Source organism: Oncorhynchus clarkii, chromosome 31, assembly GCF_045791955.1.
Source record: "Oncorhynchus clarkii lewisi isolate Uvic-CL-2024 chromosome 31, UVic_Ocla_1.0, whole genome shotgun sequence".
Taxonomy (NCBI): Eukaryota; Metazoa; Chordata; class Actinopteri; order Salmoniformes; family Salmonidae; genus Oncorhynchus; species Oncorhynchus clarkii.
The window spans coordinates 20,396,934-20,417,235 of NC_092177.1; the positions used below are offsets into that span (position 1 = coordinate 20,396,934).

General features: G+C 42.1%; 1 protein-coding gene across 1 annotated transcript in view; it reads left to right on the forward strand.

Moving 5' to 3' along the window:
- LOC139390625 (AF4/FMR2 family member 2-like) overlaps positions 1-20,302 on the forward strand; it is a 274,611-nt gene that overhangs the window by 149,433 nt on the left and 104,876 nt on the right. The window contains exons 6-8 of the mRNA XM_071137875.1: positions 9,659-9,745; positions 18,676-18,712; positions 18,939-18,993. Of these exons, the coding sequence (XP_070993976.1) occupies positions 9,659-9,745; positions 18,676-18,712; positions 18,939-18,993 (179 nt within the window). The remainder of the gene's footprint in view (positions 1-9,658; positions 9,746-18,675; positions 18,713-18,938; positions 18,994-20,302) is intronic.

The following is a 20,302-nucleotide window of genomic DNA, read 5'->3' on the forward strand; positions in this document are numbered from 1 at the left end:
AGCAGCTTGGTGAAAGGGACTCCTGGACATGGGAGGAGATCCTGGATGGTAAGGGACCCTGGAGGCAGGCAGGGGAGTTTCGCCGTCCAAAGGAGGAGATTAAGGCAGCGAAGGAGGAGCGGCGGCGATATGAGAAGGCAAGTCAGGAATGCAGCCACGAGAGGCGACCACAAACATTTTTGGGGGGGAGGCACATGGGGAAATTGACGGAGTCAGGTTATAGACCTGAGCCAACTCCCCGTGCTTACCGTGGGGAGAGGGTGACTAGTCAGGCACCAGGTTATGCAGCTCTGCGCCGTGTGTCTCCAGTGCGCTCTCTGCAAGCTCCCTGCAGTTGGCGTGCGAGTTGGAATTCAGCCAGGAGGGATTGTGCCGGCTCAGCGCTCCTGGTCTCCGGTGCGTCTCTTCGGCCCGGGTTATCCTGTGCCAGCTCTACGCACGGTATCTCCAGTTCGCCAGGAGAACCCAGTGCGGCCTGTTCCAGCTCCCCGCACGTGCCGGGCTAAAGTGGGCATGCAGCCAAAAGGAGAGGTGCACATGTTAAGCACCAGATCTCCAGTGCTCCCCCACAGCCCAGTTCGACCTGTGCCTGCGCTCGGGAGGTGCCGGGCTAAAGTGGGCATACAGCCTGGAAGAGTGGTGCCAGGGATAAGCACCAGATCTCCAGTGCTCCCCCACATCCCGGTTCATCCTGTGCCTGCTCCCAGAACCAGGCCTCCTGTATGTCTCCCCAGCCTGGTGGGCCCTGTGGCAGCCCCACGCACCAGGGTGTCTATACGTCTCGTCCCATCAGTGAGGATCCACAGTCAGGGGCCCGCAACAAGGGTTCCCAGTCCGGGGCCCGCAGCGAGGGTGCCCAGTCCAGGGCCCGCAGCGAGGGTGCCCAGTCCGGGGCCTGCAGCGAGGGTCCCCAATAGAGCACAAAGGAATTTCTTCTACCTCACAGAACTTGAGGTACGAACAAATTTCATGTTCCGGAGAAAGTATAAAAGATCGGTGAAGAATCCAGCTACAAACTGGTCCGTTTGTCACAACTTGGGGAAGCTCATGGGAGACGGTGTGGCCACATTACCATAACGCTGTTTATATAATAGCCTCAGATATGAGGTTTACATCTATTTGTTGTACAAGATGAATGAGTGAGTATGATACTGTTTGTAAAATTGTGTAATATGATTTTGGACTGTTTAATGAAGCAAAATACAATTCCCTTTTGATTTGACCTAAATCAGAGGACTGCCCCTGAGCCCAGTTAGGGTCAGGCATCCTGGTACAGCCCCTTTTCTGCAATTCCGAATAAAACCCAACTATCACCAGACCATGTTTTTCTCCATTAGGACTGGACAAAGGTTGTAGAGCAATGCTGAATCTTTTAACCATACCACGTGCTTAAACTCTTAGACTATCGATACCGACAGAATAAGAACAAGTCTTTGATATTAATTACTAGTCTGCAGCTAGCTATCATTGAGACGAACGACAACCACCGAAACAACCATTCTATATCAAATTAATGAATGTCACTTTGAACTATCCCCTCTAACCAAGACATAGAGAGAGAGAGAGCGAGAGAGAGAGAGAGAGAGAGAGAGGACGAAACTCTCCAACAGAAACAAACTTTTCAACAGCGATCAAGACGACACACTGAGCGTAAATATATATATTGATTGCAATTGTTCCCAAATGAGTGAGCGTTCATGTGCAAAGGATTAGCATTTCAATTGTTATAATTATCAACTTTGTAGTGTCTCATCTCAGTTGACCCCCCACTTCCCCTTTTGTCTAACAAGCCGCGATGCCGGTTTAGCCCACTAGGGCACATTCCCCTATCATTTCTTGTAACCACATTTACCTTGTTTGTTTGTTTATGCATTTCTGTGAATTACTTAGTTAGTAATAAATAAATGATTTAAGACAATTGATGTATGGATGACTCATAGTGAAGACTGGGTTCGTGCAGATAAGCAACAATTTACGACGTTTGGAATGAGACTAACGTGAGGTAAAGTAAATAATTCGAAGACTAATTGATCAGATAAAATATCTGAAAAGTTATTTTAGATAATGATAACTTTGTAATCTGAATATTTTTCCTTGGTTCCCCCGACTTCCTAGTTAATTACAGTTACATGATTAATCAGTTGATCGCGTAATACTAATTACAGAGAATCTTTGATAAAAACTATAAGTCTTTAATTTAATGATAGTAAAGACACATAGCGACACATAGTAACAGGGACAACTCAATGTAATGGGTTACCATTGTTTTCAATAGAATGGCTCCAGATCTGTTCTTCCATGTATGAGTAGGGCTGGGCGATATATATTGTGAATACCGGTATACTGGTATTGATCCACATACCGTTATGGATTTTTACAACATCGTCTATAAAGGTACTTTTATACAGTGCTAAGTAAATGAAAAGTTAAACAAATTGGACCATCTAAGTTTGGTTGAAAATTAAACCGTCAGATTGGAGAAAGTCTATTAAAATCACTTATATATTATATTTTGGCCATATCGTCTAACCCTATGTATGAGTGTTAAAATAGATCAACAGCAAAAGTCACAGCCGAGGGATAGATGTATTCATTAACCAGCTCACGAGATGGCCATTCTTGTCTCCTGTAGATGTTCTATTTAGAGAGCATGTCCTGCTAGCACCGCGGCCACACACACACACAACAGGCCCAGCTTGAATAATGACTGGTACTTCTCCCTGCGTGACATAGTCTGCCACTATGAATCGGCTGCTGCCCGCCTTCGCTCGCGCTCTCTCTCTCTCTCTCTCTCTCTCTCTCTCTCTCTCTCTCTTTCACTCTGCCTCTCAGCCATGTTGCCTTGCAAACTGTTGTTGTGACAGCCTGGGTCCTTTACTGTGACCACTGTCTATAGATCAGATTATTTTATAGCTTGTAGTGTATAGTACACTCTAATATCAACTGAAGACATCAATATCCAATTATAGTTTTCCCCCTCATCTGTCAGAGATAGCCTGAACCAGGGCTCTACAACCCTGTTCCTGGAGAGCTACCCTCCTCTAGATTTTTGCTCGATTAGGGTTGGAATCTTGGGAAGGACACATCTGTAATAATTTCACAGTTTACACCTGTGGTTTACGAAGCATTTGACAAATACAATTTACATCTATTTTGATTTGATTTGAAGTAAACTCAGCAAAAAAAGAAATGTCCTCTCACTGTCAACTGCGTTTATTTTCAGAAAACTTAACATGTGTAAATATTTGTATGAACATAACAAGATTCAACAACTGAGACACAAACTGAACAAGTTCCACAGACATGTGACTAACAGAAATGGAATAATGTGTACCTGAACAAAGGGGGGGGGTTCAAAATCAAAAGTAACAGTCAGTATCTGGTGTGGCCACCAGCTGCATTAAGTACTGCAGGGCATCTCCTCCTCATGGACTGCACCAGATTTGCCAGTTCTTGCTGTGAGATGTTACCCCACTCTTCCACCATTTCTGGGGGGAATGGCCCTCACCCTCACCCTCAGATCTAACAGGTCCCAGACGTGCTCAATGGGATTGAGATCGGGGCTCTTCGCTGGCCATGGCAGAGCACTGACATTCCTGTTTTGCAGGAAACCTTGCACTAAACGAGCAGTATGGCTGGTGGCATTGTCATGCTGGAGGGTCATGTCAGGATGAGCCTGCAGGAAGGGTACCACATGAGGGAGGAGAATGTCTTCCCTGTAACGCACAGTGTTGAGATTGTCTGCAATGACAACAAGCTCAGTATGATAATGCTGTGACACACCGCCCCAGACCCTCCACCTCCAAATCGAACCCGCTCCAGAGTACAGGCCTTGGTGTAACGCTCATTCCTTTGACGATAAAAGTGAATTTGACTATCACCCCTGGTGAGACAAAACCACAACTTGTCAGTGAAGAGCACTTTTTGCCAGTCCTGTCTGGTCCAGCGACAGTGGGTTTGTGCCCATAGACGACGTTGTTGCCGGTGATGTCTGGTGAGGACCTGCCTTACAACAGGCTAACAAGCCCTCAGTCCAGCCTCTCTCAGCCTATTGCAGACAGTCTGAGCACTGATGGAGGGATTGTGCATTCCTAGTTTAACTCGGGCAGTTGTTGTTGCCATCCTGTACCTGTCCCGCAGGTGTGATGTTCGGATGTACCGATCCTGTGCAGGTGTTGTTACACGTGGTCTGCCACTGCGAGGACGATCAGCTATCCGTCCTGTCTCCCTGTAGCACTGTCTTAGGTGTCTCATGGTACGGACATTGCAATTTATTTCCCTGGCCACATCTGCAGTCCTCATGCCTCCTTGCGGCATCCTTAAGGCACGTTCATGCAGATGAGCAGGGACCCTGGGCATCTTTCTTTTGTTTTTTTTCAGAGTCAGTAGAAAGGGCTCTTTAGTGTCCTAAGTTTTCATAACTGTGACCTTAATTGCCTAATTGTAAGCTGTTAGTGTCTTGACGACCATTCCACAGATGCATGTTCATTAATTGTTTATGGTTCATTGAACAAGTATGGGAAACAGTGTTTAAACCCTTTACAATGAAGATCTGTGAAGTTATTTGGATTTTTACGAATTATCTTTGAAAGAGTCCTGAAAACAATTTTTTTGCTGAGCTTATTACAATTTTTTTTACAGTCATGTTAATCATTTAATGTTAATGATTTACCAGCAAATACTTTTGTTGAAAGAAATGTGGCAAACATTTAAAATATGGATGTGGATACCTGCTCGTCGAACATCTCATCCTGAAATCATGGGCATGGAGTTGGTCCTCCCTTTGCTGCTATAATAGCCTCCACTCTTCTGGGAAGGCTTTCCACTTATCGCGTTTCAAGTAAGAACCAAATGCAAACTGTGTTGAAGCAACAATGTTTATTACAGCAACAGGCAGGCAAACGACAGATCAAGACAGGCAGAGGTCGATAATCCAGAGTAGTGGGGTAAAGGCACAGGACGGGAGGCAGACTTAGGGTCAGGAGCAGGCAGAGTGGTCAGGCAGGCGGGCTCAGAGTCAGGACAGGCAAGGGTCAAAACCAGGAGAGTGAGAAAAGAGCGACTGGGGAAAAGCAGGAGCTGAGACAAAATGCTGGTTGACTTGACGAACTGGCCACAGACAAACAGAGAACACAGGTATAAGTGCCCAGAGGATAATGGGGAAGATGAGCAACACTTGGAGGGGGGTGGAGCCAAACATTGCTGCGGGGACTTGCTTCCATTCAGCCACAAGAGCATTAGTGAGGCTGGGCACTGACATTGGGCAATTAGGCCTGGCTCGCAGTCGATAAGGTTGAGGTCAGGGCGCTGTGCAGGCCAGTCAAGTTCTCCCACACCGGTCTCAACAATCCATTTCTGTATAGACCTCACTTTGTGCACAGGGGCATTGTCATGCTAAAATAGGAAAGGGCCTTCCCCAAACTGTTGCCACAAAGTTGGAAGCACAGAATCGTCTAGAATGTCATTGTATGCTGTCGTGTTCCTGTGCTGACGTTTTGTCCAGAGGCTGTTTGGAACTCGGTAGTGAGTATTGCAACAACGACAGTCGATTTTCACACGCTACATGCTTCAGCACTCGGCAGTCCCGTTCTGTGAGCGTGTGTGGTCTACTACTTCACGGCTGAGCTGTTGTTGTTCCTAGACATTTCCACTTCTCAATAACAGCACTTATAGTTGACCTGGGTAGCACTAGCAGGGCAGAAATTTGACGAACTGACTTGTTGGAAAGGTGGCATCCTATGAAGGTGCCACGCTGAAAGTCACTGGGCTCTTCACTACGGGCCATTCTACTGCTAATGTTTTCTATGGAGATTGCATGGCAGTGTGCTCGATTTAATACACCTGTCAGTAATGGGTGTGGCTGAAATAACCGAATCCACTAACCTCCGAGGTGGCATATCACAGGCCCGGTACCTCATCTATCTCTCCACTTCTGCCCTTCCTGGCTCTGCTCTACGCTCGTTATCCTCTTGCCAGCCCAGGGAGAGGGAGAGAGAGGTAGAGAGAGAGAGGTAGAGAGAGAGAGAGAGAGAGAGAGAGAGAGAGAGAGAGAGAGAGAGAGAGAGAGGTAGAGAGAGGTAGAGAGAGAGAGAGAGAGAGAGAAGTAGAGAGAGGTAGAGAGAGAGAGAGAGAGAGAGAGAGTAGAGAGAGAGAGAGAGAGAGAGAGAGAGAGAGAGAGAGAGAGAGAGAGAGAGAGAGAGAGAGAGAGAGAGAGAGAGAGGTAGAGAGAGGTAGAGAGAGAGAGAGAGAGAGAGAGAGAGAGAGAGAGAGAGAGAGAGAGAGAGAGAGAGGTAGAGAGAGAGAGGGAGAGGTAGAGAGAGAGAGAGAGAGAGAGAGAGAGAGAGAGAGAGGTAGAGAGAGGTAGAGAGAGAGAGAGAGAGAGAGAGAGAGAGAGAGAGACAAGAGAGAGAGAGAGAGAGAGAGAGAAAAGACTTGTGATGGATAGATAACCGATGATGTCCATATGCATCTTCATCTCTGAGGCTGACAGTTCAACAGTACATCGTAATCCTGTAACGTGTCTGTCTAAGTGCATCGATAGGAGCAGTTGATCTGTGAAACCCTATTACATGAGAGACAATTGTTCATACTATACTGTCGGATACAGCACATACTTTATAACACCACAGGACGATAACCCAGACTCTTAGTGTGATTGAATATCCCTCAGAGATTTCAAGAAATAATCAAAACAATTCATCCCTAGACCGAAGAGTTTCAGGAGATGGTCAGTTTAGAATATTATTCCAGTGTGTATTTATTTAAACACACAGGTTTTAACCATTGGTCTGTCCTGCCGTCACAGGGGTGCAAGACTAAACAGTTGGTTGTCCTTGTTTCACTGTGTTTGGATAGCCCTGTTTGGTTTGGGAGCCATGCTCGGCTGCTTTTAATACATTTCATTTGCAACTCAAAGCCTTGCGAGGGTACAGCCAGAGCTACCTGCTGCCTCACTGCATCTCACACAAATGAATGGCTTGTGTGTGTTTCCCAGAAGGCAATAATATTGGTGTTCTTGGGGAGGAAATAAGGTTAAAAGGAATTTAGTGGAATACCAAAGTATGTAAGATTGTAATATCATAAGCCAAGAATGTTGTTGACTTCTAGACATTGATAGTTGGTTTGATCATGTATATTATATATACGCCATTTAACAGACACTTTTATCCCAACGACTTACAATTGTCATGTGTGCAGACATTTACGTTTGGTGGTCCCAGGAATCAAACCCACTACCCTCGTGCGACAAGCACGACTGAGCTACAAAGTTGATAACTTCTACTCTGACAAACACGTTCAGCCACACAGTGAGAACCAGTCATTTACGTTGTTTGGATCTGCATGGGGATATCCAAGTACATGGTTTTAATTTGCTACTCTAGGTAATTAGATTTCATTGCCACATTGTGCTACTCTAGATCATTTGATTTCATTGCCACATTGTGCTACTCTAGATCAGTAGATTTCATTGCCACATTGTGCTACTATAGGTAATTAGATTTCATTGCCACATTGTGCTACTCTAGATCATTAGATTTCATTGCCACGTTGTCTTTTCTAGAACATTAGATTTCATTGCCACATTGTGCTACTCCAGATCAGTAGATTTCATTGCCACATTGTGCTACTCTAGATCATTAGATGTAATTGCCACATTGTGCTACTCTAGATCATTAGATGTAATTGCCACATTGTGCTACTCTAGATCAGTAGATTTCATTGCCATACTGTGCTACTCTAGATCATTAGATTTCATTGCCACAGTGTGCTACTCTAGATCATTCGATTTTATTGCCACATTGTGCTACTAGCTCAGTAGATTTCATTGCCACATTGTGCTACTCTGAAATGTGAGTATCTCTATTAGGCATCCAGCTCAGTCTGACACTTCAGGTGAATAAAGCCAGAGGGGGTTATTTTCATTAACCGTCCGAAGTTTCGAAACAGACCTCAATCGGGTTGATAATGATAATTTAAGTGTTGTGTGTGTGTGTGTGTGAGAGAGAGAGAGAGAGAGAGAGAGATAGAGAGAGAGTATTGACTGTAATGGATAAATGAGGAGCAAGCTCAATAATGTGTGTGTGCAGTGTGAGTCAAGCTGTGATCTGGTGCATGCTCATTCATATGCATACACGTTAACCAAATACATTTAAACTCAGTTTTTCACAATTCCTGACATTTAATCTTAGTAAAAATTCCCTGTTTTAGGTCAGTTAGGATCACCACTTTATTTTAAGAATGTGAAATGTCAGAATAATAGTAGAAAGAATGATTTACTTCAGCTTTTATTTCTTTCATCACATTCCCAGTGGGTCAGAAGATTACATACACTCAATTAGTATTTGGTAACATTGCCTTTAAATTGTTTAACTTGGGTCTAACGTTTCGGGCAGCCTTCCACAAGCTTTCCACAATAAGTTGGGTGAATTTTGGCCCATTCCTCCTCACAGAGCTGGTGTAACTGAGTCAGGTTTGTAGGCCTCCTTGCTCACACATGCTTTTTTTGTTCTGTCCACACATTTTCTATAGGATTGAGGTCAGGGCTTTGTGATGGCCACTCCAATACCTTGACTTTGTTGTCCTTAAGCAATTTTGCCACAACTTTGGAAGTGTGCTTGGGGTCATTGTCCATATGGAAGACCCATTTGCGACTAAGCTTTAACTTCCTGACTGATGTCTTGAGATGTTGCTTCAATATATTCACATAATTTTTCACCCTCATTATGCCATCTATTTTGTGAAGTGCACCAGTCCCTCCTGCAGCAAAGCACCCCCACAACATGATGCTGCTACCCCCGTGCTTCACGTTTGGGATGGTGTTCTTCGGCTTGCAAGCCTCCCTCTTTTTCCTACAAACATAACGATGGTCATTATGGCCAAACAGTTCTGTTTTTGTTTCATCAGATCAGAGGACATTTCTCCAAAAAGTACTATCTTTGTCCACGTGTGCAGTTGCAAACCGAGATACTTTAGTACCTGTTTCCTCCAGCATCTTCACAAGGTCCTTTGCTGTTGTTCTGGGATTGATTTGCACTTTTCGCACCAAAGTATGTTCATCTCTAGGAGACAGAACGCATCTCCTTCCTGAGCGGTATGACGGCTGCGTGGTCCAATGGTGTTTATACTTGCGTACTATTGTTTGTACAGATGAACGTGGTACTTTCAGGCATTTGGAAATTGCTCTCAAGGATGAACCAGACTTGTGGAGGTCTACAATTTTTTTCTGAGGTCTTGGCTGATTTCCTTTGAAAGAGGCACTGAGTTTGAATGTAGTCCTTGGAGGTAGGCCACAGATACACCTCCAATTAACTAAAATAATGTCAATTAGCCTATCAGAAGCTTCTGAAGTCATGACATTATTTTCTGGAATTTTCCAAGCTGTTTTAAGGCACAGTCAACTTAGTGTATGTAAACTTCTGACCCACTGGAATTGTGATACAGTGAATGATAAGTGAAATAATCTGTCTGTAAACAATTGTTAGAAAAATTACTAGTGTCATGCACAAAGTATGCACAAAGCAAAACTATAGTTGGTTAACAAAAAATGTGTGGAGTGGTTGAAAAACAAGTTTTAATGACTCCAAGCTAAGTGTATGTAAACTTCTGACTTCAACTGTATACGTTATCTGGCTGACTTGAGTAATGTCTCTCCCTGCAGGAGATGACCCACTCCTGGCCTCCTCCCCTGACTGCCATCCACACTCCAGGCAAGGCTGAGCAAACCCGGTTCCCTATTCCCTCCAAGGTGAGTCCTAAAGCATATAGCCTACAACACTGTACTGTTCATTGACAACCACAGCCAATTTACTACTACTACAACTACCACTACTGCTAAAGCTGCTACTACTACTACAAATACTATTGCTGCTACTACTACTACTACCAACATCACTACTATTACTACTACCAATACTACTACTAATGATAATAATATCACTATCACCACCAGTGTTGATACTACTACTACTACTATCACTACTATTATCACTAGTATTATTAATACTACTACTATTATCACAGCTAATATTAGTAGTAGTAGTAGTAGTGATAGTAGTACTAGTAGTATTAGTAGTACTATCACTACTACTACTATCACAAATACTACTACTACTACTACTACTAATATCACTACTAATAATAATACCGCTACTCTCATTACTACTACTATCACAAATACTGCTGCTAATAATAATAATATCAGTACTACTAATAGCACTACGACTACTACTACTACTATCACTACTATTACTACTATTAAACCTACTACTACTACTATTATCACTACTACTACTAGTACTACTAATTCTAATACCGCTGCTGCAACTACTTTCTCTACTACTACTACTACTACTATTAATAGTGCTACAACTACTATCACTACTACTCCTACCACTACCACTACTATCAATACTACTACTGCTGCTTCTTAAACTACTACTACTACTACTACTGCTTCTTCCACTAATACTAATACTTACACTACCACTGCTACGACTACTCATATAACTACTACTACTATCACTACTACTAATATCACTACTACTATTACTACTATTTCTATTATCACTACTACTTCTACTACTACTGCTACCACTACTTCTACTAGTACTACTGCTACTTCTACTAATAATATTACTTCTGCTAGCACTACTACTACTGCTACTATTACTACTAATAATACTACTATCACTACTACCACTACTACTACTACTAATATCACTACTACTACTGCTGCTGCTGCTACTACTACCTCTACCACTACTACTACTACTGCTTCATCCACTAATACTACTACTAGTACATCTACTATCTCAAATTCTACTACTACTACTATCAATACTACTAGTACTACTACTACTATTACTTGTACTGCTACTAGTACTATCACTACTAATACTACTACTTCTAATACTACTACTGCTGCTGCTACTACTACTAGCACTACTTCTACTACTGCTACTACTACTGCTACTACTACTACTACTACCACTACCACTACTGCTACTAATGCTGCTGCTACTACTACTATAACTACTACTACTACTATTATTATTACCACTACTACTGCTTCTGCTGCTGCTGCTACTACTACCTCTACCCCTACTACTACTACTACTACTACTATCAATACTACCACTACAGCTTCATCCACTAATACTACTGCAACTGCTACTAGTAGTACTGCTACTGCTAATACTACTACGTGTACTGCTTATTCTACACATACAACTACTTCTACTACCACTGCTACTACTCATATCACTACTACTACTACTACTATCACTAGTACTATTGCTACTTCTACTAATAATATTACTTATGCTACTACTTCTACTGCTATCACTACTACTACTACTATCACTACTACTACTACTACTATCACACCAACTACTTCTACTACTACTACTACTACTACAAAAACTACTACTATTACTACTATTACTACTATCACGACTACTACTACTACTACTTCTACTATCACAAATACTACTACTACTACTATCAATACTACTACTGCTGCTACTACTACTTGTTCTGCTACTAGTACTATCCCTACTACTTCTAATACTACTACTACTGCTGCTGCTACTACTACTAGCACTACTACTACTACTACTTTCACAAATACTACTACTACCACTACTACTACTACTGCTGCTACTTCCACTACTAATACTACTACTACTGCTATCACTACTACTACTATCACAAATGCTACTACTGCCACTACTACTACTACCACTGCTGCTGCTGCTACTTCTACTACTGCTACTAATACTACTAATACTGCTATCACTACTACTACTATCAAAAATACTACTACTGCTACTACTATCACTACTACTAATACTACTACTACTATCCCTACTACTATACACTGATGCACCGATATGACCGATATCCAATATTTGCCTTACCAAACATTTTTGATACCGATAACCAATATTAAAAATTGTAGCGGCCTTTTAAGCATTCTAGTACAGTTAAATAGCACACACACAATTGGCCCAGCGACGTCCAAGTTTGGACGGGGTAGGCCGTTATTGTAAATAATAATTTGTTCATAACTGACTTGCCTAGTTAAATTAAGGTTACACACACACACACACACACACACACACACACACACACACACACACACACACACACACACACACCACACTGAGCAAAAAGTTATTTTGTTGGCATTTACATATGTACCCATTACCAGTAAAACATAATCAAAACGTATTTCTTTCACTTACTTGCTGTGCTGTTTTGCTGTTCATTTGTTCAGTCGTTTCATTCTCAACCAGGATTTCTCATGCTATGGAGCACCGTTTGGGTCTTTGCGTGTCAAATAATACCATTTGACGTATCAAATAAGCTTGTTGACCAATCAGGACCTGAATATGACTGCACGTCACATAACAATTTAACGCATTCATACATTTTTTACGTAGTTATTGCACATTGATTGCACTATCACTCGTATTTCATATGTCACAACGATTCATCAATACGTATCGCTATGATGCTAGTAAAGTTGTCTCGCGCACCTACAGTGCTGGTCATAAAAAAAAGCTAGCTAGCTCATGGATGCAAACAATGATCTTCTCCAAAAACATAGCAAAACGACAATCTGTTTTAGTAGCTATAGTTAGCTAGTTAACTATATAGCTAGGTGTCATCATGTAAAATAACCCTAATTTATAAGACAGTTCTTATTTGATTAATGGTGGTCGGACGCATGTATGTTAAGCTAGCCACAATAAGGATTAGCCACAATAGTGGACTTTGCGGTTAGCCTTCAAAATAAAAGTATGTCATTGACAGTTATGCAAATTAATACAAATTGTAGAATTATGCCATAATGAATAGATCATGCTAAATGAGGTTGGAATGTTGTTATATAAAATCAACAAAAGACAATAATTTGTTAATTTGACAAAAATCTTTTGAAATCACTCTGGATGTATTATACTTTGCAATTGCATTGGGGCATACTTATTTCACTGTACAGCCTTACCTATGTATTGTGGCTCAAAGACATGGGGTATCAGTCTACTCAGTGACACCCAGAGGACATTAGAACATTAGCTCTTATTGCGGGACTCTGAAACAACTGTGAATTGAGCCACATTTATTGTCTACCTATGTGTATTGAACAGTATTCCCGAAGAAAAACAATACTGCGTGGATGTTTTGGAGTCTGATAACTCTGAGAAGAACGTTGGGAAAAAATATCTTGGGTATTGAATGGACTCCATTTCATTGATCCCCAATCCTTAGGTAAAGCTGTACAGTGTAATATGAATGTCAATACACACAATAGGCTGACTGGGGAGGTGATTTCACACAGTCACAGTCCCGCGCTAAGAGCTACAACGCTAATATTGGCGTAAACTCTTCACAGTTGTGTTCTGTGGGTGTCACCCAGTAGACTGATACCCCATTTCATTGCTTTACATTCCAACCTTGTTTAACATTATCAGTATTGTAAACACATAGTTCATGGCCGGTGTTTGCTTGATTGCATACTTTTTTGTACAGCTTTGACAGTTCTACTGATAGTAGTGGTGGCGCTTGGCTTGCACGTGCAAATTCAGAACACACAACATTCAGAACACACAACATAGAACTGTGTTATTTGATGTGTCAAATTAAAAGCTTATTTAATGCGTCAAATAGTGTTATTTGCGGTGTATCTTTTTTGACATGCAAAGACCCAAACGGCGTCCCATAGTATGTCGTGAAGCATACAAGCAGTGACGCAATTACTGTGTAACTTCGGTAGGGCGTCATGTGTATTGGTGCTCAACCAGTGGGCGAAAGCCAACATCACCCACGACAGAGAACGGTTAATTGTCAAGGGCAATGAATTCCACTATCTTGGCGTTAATGGATTTCGCCTTTGAGTTGCCTCGCTAAAATTGTCTTATTCTTTCAAATGGCTGCTGGACTTGTTGACTGCTCGAGTAACACAGCAGACATTGTGGGCTAGGTTAGAATGCTGTGTTGCACGTGTAGCGCAACATTGTATGTGGCTTCATTACGTCACATTCTATAGGTATGTAGGTCAGCTTTGACATTGGTTTTGCACATCAGCGTTAAACTAGACATCGGGATGCTAACGATGTTAGCATTTTTAGTTAATATCGTCCAATTCCGATATGTTCACCAATATATTGTGCATCCCTAACTATCACAAATACTACTACGATCACAAATACTACTACTACTACTACCACTACTACTAATACTACAATCACTACTACTACTACTGATATCACTACTACTATTATCACAAATACTACTACTACTATCACTAATACTACTACTGCTACTATCACTACTACTACTATGACTATTAATACTACTACTGCTACTATCACTACTACTACTATGACTATTAATACTAATTCTACTACTATCAATACTAGTACTTCTACTACTACTACTATGTTTATTACTACTACTACTACTACTACTACTTTTACTACTACTAATACTTCTTCTACTACTGTTACTACTTCTGCAACCACTACTACTACTACTACTGCTACTATCACTACTACTACTATGACTATTAATACTACTACTACTACTACTATCACTACTACTACTACTACTACTACTACTATGTTTATTACTACTACTACTACTACTACTACTACTACTACTACTATTATTATTACTACTACTACTATCAATACTGCTACTACTACTACTCTTACTACTGCTAATACTTCTTCTACTACTGTTACTACTTCTGCTACCACTACTACTACTACTACTACTACTATCACTACTACTACTACTACTACTACTATCACTACTACTACTACTACCACTACTACTACTACTATTACCTGTACTACTACCATCACTACTTCTACTACTACTTCTAATACTACTACTGATGGTACTACTACTTATAATACTACTACTGATGTTACTACTACTACTACTATTACTACTATCACTACTACTATCACTACTACTACTACTATTACCTGTACTACTACCATCACTACTTCTACTACTACTTCTAATACTACTACTGATGTTACTACTACTTCTAATACTACTACTGATGTTACTACTACTACTATTACTACTATCACTACTACTATCACTACTACTACTACTCAAATCAAATCAAATGTATTTATATAGCCCTTCGTACATCAGCTGATATCTCAAAGTGCTGTACAGAAACCCAGCCTAAAACCCCAAACAGCAAGCAATGCAGGTGTAGAAGCACGGTGGATAGGAAAAACTCCCTAGAACGGCCAAAACCTAGGAAGAAACCTAGAGAGGAACCAGGCTATGTGGGGTGGCCAGTCCTCTTCTGGCTGTGCCGGGTGGAGATTATAACAGAACATGGCCAAGATGTTCAAATGTTCATAAATGACCAGCATGGTCCAATAATAATAAGGCAGAACAGTTGAAACTGGAACAGCAGCACGGCCAGGTGGACTGGGGACAGCAAGGAGTCATCATGTCAGGTAGTCCTGAGGCATGGTCCTAGGGCTCAGGTCCTCAGAGAGAGAGAAAGAAAGAGAGAAAGAGAGAATTAGAGAGAGCACACTTAAATTCACACAGGACACCGAATAGGACAGGAGAAGTACTCCAGATATAACAAACTGACCCTAGCCCCCCGACACATAAACTACTGCAGCATAAATACTGGAGGCTGAGACAGGAGGGGTCAGGAGACACTGTGGCCCCATCCGAGGACACCCCCAGACAGGGCCAAACAGGAAGGATATAACCCCACCCACTTTGCCAAAGCACAGCCCCCACACCACTAGAGGGATATCTTCAACCACCAACTTACCATCCTGAGATAAGGCTGAGTATAGCCCACAAAGATCTCCGCCACGGCAACCCAGACAGGATGATCACATCAGTGACTCAACCCACTCAGGTGACGCACCCCTCCCAGGGACTGTATGAGAGAGCCCCAATAAGCCAGTGACTCAGCCCCTGTAATAGGGTTAGAGGCAGAGAATCCCAGTGGAAAGAGGGGAACAGGCCAGGCAGAGACAGCAAGGGCGGTTCGTTGCTCCAGAGCCTTTCCGTTCACCTTCCCAGTCCTGGGCCAGACTACACTCAATCATATGACCCACTGAAGAGATGAGTCTTCAGTAAAGACTTAAAGGTTGAGACCGAGTTTGCGTCTCTGACATGGGTAGGCAGACCATTCCATAAAAATGGAGCTCTATAGGAGAAAGCCCTGCCTCCAGCTGTTTGCTTAGAAATTCTAGGGACAATTAGGAGGCCTGCGTCTTGTGACCGTAGCGTACGTGTAGGTATGTACGGCAGGACCAAATCAGAGAGATAGGTAGGAGCAAGCCCATGTAATGCTTTGTAGGTTAGCAGTAAAACCTTGAAATCAGCCCTTGCTTTGACAAGAAGCCAGTGTAGGGAGGCTAGCACTGGAGAAATATGATAAATTTTTTTGGTTCTAGTCAGGATTCTAGCAGCCGTATTTAGCACTAACTGAAGTTTATTTAGTGCTTTATCCGGGTAGCCGGAAAGTAGAGCATTGCAGTAGTCTAACCTAGAAGTGACAAAAGCATGGATACATTTTTCTGCATCATTTTACTACCACTATTATCACTACTACTACTACAATCGCTACTACTATTACTACGACCACCACTATTACTACTACTACTGCTACTACTACTCCTATCACTACTACTATCAATTCTACTACTACTACTACTGCTACTGCTACTGCTACTGCTACTACTACTACTGCTACTGCTACTACTACTCCTATCACTACTACTACTATCAATACTACTACTACTATCAATACTACTACTACTACTACTACTCCTATCACTACTACTACTATCAATACTACTACTACTACTACTACTACTACTACTACTACTACTACTACTACTACTACTACTCCTACCAATACTACTACTACTATCAATACTACTACTACTACTACTACTACTACTACTACTGCTACTACTACTACTACTACTACTCCTATCACTACTACTACTATGAATACTACTACTACTATACTACTACTACTACTACTACTACTACTACTACTACTACTACTACTACTACCACTACTACTACTACTACTACTACTACTACTACTACTCCTATCACTACTACTACTATCAATACTACTACTACTACCACTACTACTACTACTACTACTGCTACTACTACTACTACTACTCCTATCACTACTACTACTATGAATACTACTACTACTACTACTACTACTACTACTACTACTACTACTGCTACTACTACTCCTATCACTACTACTACTATGAATACTACTACTACTACTGCTACTGCTACTACTACTACTGCTACTACTACTCCTATCACTACTACTACTATGAATACTACTACTACTACTACTACTACTACTACTACTGCTACTACTACTACTGCTACTACTACTCCTATCACTACTACTACTATCAATACTACTACTACTACCACTACTACTACTACTACTACTGCTACTACTACTACTGCTACTACTACTCCTATCACTACTACTACTATCAATACTACTACTACTACCACTACTACTACTACTACTACTGCTACTACTACTACTGCTACTACTACTCCTATCACTACTACTACTATGAATACTACTACTACTATCAATACTACTACTACTACTACTGCTACTACTACTACTGCTTCTTCTATTAAGCAGTATTTGTTTTGTAAGCAGTAATCACGTGATCTGTGTGGCAGTCAGAAGGGAGAGCTCATCCAGTAAAAGGGTCTGTATTAAATTGGACCCAAAGCTGTTGTCCTAGTGAGAGCCTGTCAGACTCTGTCACAGTAAAGGACCAGTGAGACACCCATGGCACCAGAGAGAGAGAGAGAGAGCATTTGTCCCAAATGGCACCCTATTCCCTACCTAGTGCACTACTTCTGACCAGGGGCCCATAGGACTTCATTTGGCTGGCTGCATACACCTGCCGGATGGACTTTTTATGAAGAAACTCCTGTCAGCTCACTTTAGCCGCATTGTAATACAGTGTGATTTAGCCCCGTTATAATCCATTGTCCTTCAGCCCATTCCCCCTCGCCTCCGCTAGCTCCCAGCATCTGTGTCTGTCCTAGCCTTCACATCCTCTCCTCCTCTTCTCTCTGCGGTCATTCCCTAGCCTCCAATCCTCTGATGCTTCATTTTGCAGCTAAAGCCATTTTCTTTCTGTCTTAATAGGTCTGAAGCTCATAGCTTGACCTGGCTGACATTCCTAATAATAAGCCTGTGTCTATAAATCCTGATTTAATGGTGCCATCTTTTAACTAAGACATTTTGCTGCCTACTCTAGCCCACTCACCGTACTCTGAAACAGGATTTGTGTGCTCTGTCTAATTGTATTAGTGTAAAATCAATTAAGTCCATCAGTTGAGCTATTTCCCTCCCATTTGTTCTCCTGTATCACCTCACTGTGTGCTAATGTATGTCATGCACACTTGTTTTCTTTCTCTCACTCTCTTTCTCACTCGCTCCACCTCTCTCCATTTCTCTCTCTGTCTCTCTCTCTGTTTCTCACTCTCTCTCCCTCTCTCTCTCTCTCTCTCTCTCTCTCTCTCTCGCTCCACCTCTCTCCACCTCTCTCTCGCTCTCTCTCTCTCTCTCTCTCGCTATCTCTCTCTCTCTCTGCTCAGGAGTCACAACACATACCCTCAGGATGCGCTGGACTAAGTAAGTCTTTTTAAATTCTTCCTACCCACACTCTGATTAAATCAGTCTGAAATTATGTTAATAGGAGGACATTATACGATGTAACAACTGGAGTGCTGTCCATTTAGGAAGAAATGTTATGATGTGTGACATATGGCAGAATAAGCTACATTTATAATAAGCTCACTCTTGGTCAGGGTTTAATGAAAAACAACACTCTGACAATTAAATGGAAATTATTTTGCAGAGCGGTGCAATGTTCCCGTTAACAAGCCTGCAACCAAGTCTGTGCCACAGAAGTCGTGAGTATTCATTTGATTAATTGTTTTGAAAAAGCCTCGGGGGAGACATGCCGCCATGGTTTCAGCTTTGTTCCCTTGCAAAACAAGTCCCTGTGAGAAACGCCTGCAGAATTCCCGGCTAAGAGGAGCCTTCTTCACAAACAAACAGAGCAGCTGGCATTCTCTCTCTCTGTTAGCCCCTCCCTGGCCTAGGCTGCACCCCCCCCCCCCCCCCCTCCCTTACTCCCCTGCACTCCTCAACAGCACAGCACTGACAACACTGCCTGTCTACCCCAGTCATGCAAGACCTGGGCTACACTCTGTTTAGTGTCATACACAGACCAAGTGAAGGGCTGGCAGTAGTGGTTGGAAGTGACATGGCTTACAAAGGGTTATAGGGTTGTGATTTACATTTCATTTATTCTGTCTCTCCTGAGTAACATAACGAAATAACCAGACTTCAAACTGGAATGATATAATAAACAAAGTACACAAATTAAGGATAATGCACACAAAATATTTTTGGAAAGTTATTTGAATACTAGAGAACGATAGAACTTTCCAATGTTGCGCACTAGGTAATTTTTTCCCAATTGAACACAAGATTCTGCTTTTGTGACGGTCAATGACACAGCTCTTGTTGGAGAAGTCTTCAATGATTTAACCAGGCCAAATGTTTAGACGGAGCCTAAGGCAAGAGTGTTTGTGTCAATACCAGCCTTGTCTTGCAGAGCTAAATGCATCCACTTGAGGTCAACCAGTGTCTCTTTCTTCTCCTGCTACTTTCACAGGAAATGCCGACTAAGCACAAGTTAGTAGCCGCATTAGCTTTTATATTAAAACACACTTACCACGGTAGCAGTTCTGTGTCTGTGTTGTGTTACGGTGCTCAGAGCCTTTATTGCTCTGTTTAAACATATATCCCAGCTATACTGTCAGTGCTTACCTCTGTCCCTGTGTGTGTTCATGTGAGACTAAACGAGTAGGAATGCAGAAATACTCTACAATGAAATAAGTGAGATCATGACTAATGGAACCACTTATAATTTTAAAAGGATGTCATCTGGATAAAGTAAACATTTTAGGATAAAGAGAATATACAGTGACTTAGGGGCTCATTTAGACCTCGTCTAACCTAGTACAGTGACCTAGTGCAGTGACCTAGTACAGTGACCTAGTACAGTGACCTAGTGCAGTGACCTAGTGCAGTGACCTAGTGCAGTGACCTAGTACAGTGACCTAGTACAGTGACCTAGTGCAGTGACCTAGGACAGTGACGTAGTACAGTGACCTAGTACAGTGACCTAGTACAGTGACCTAGTGCAGTGAC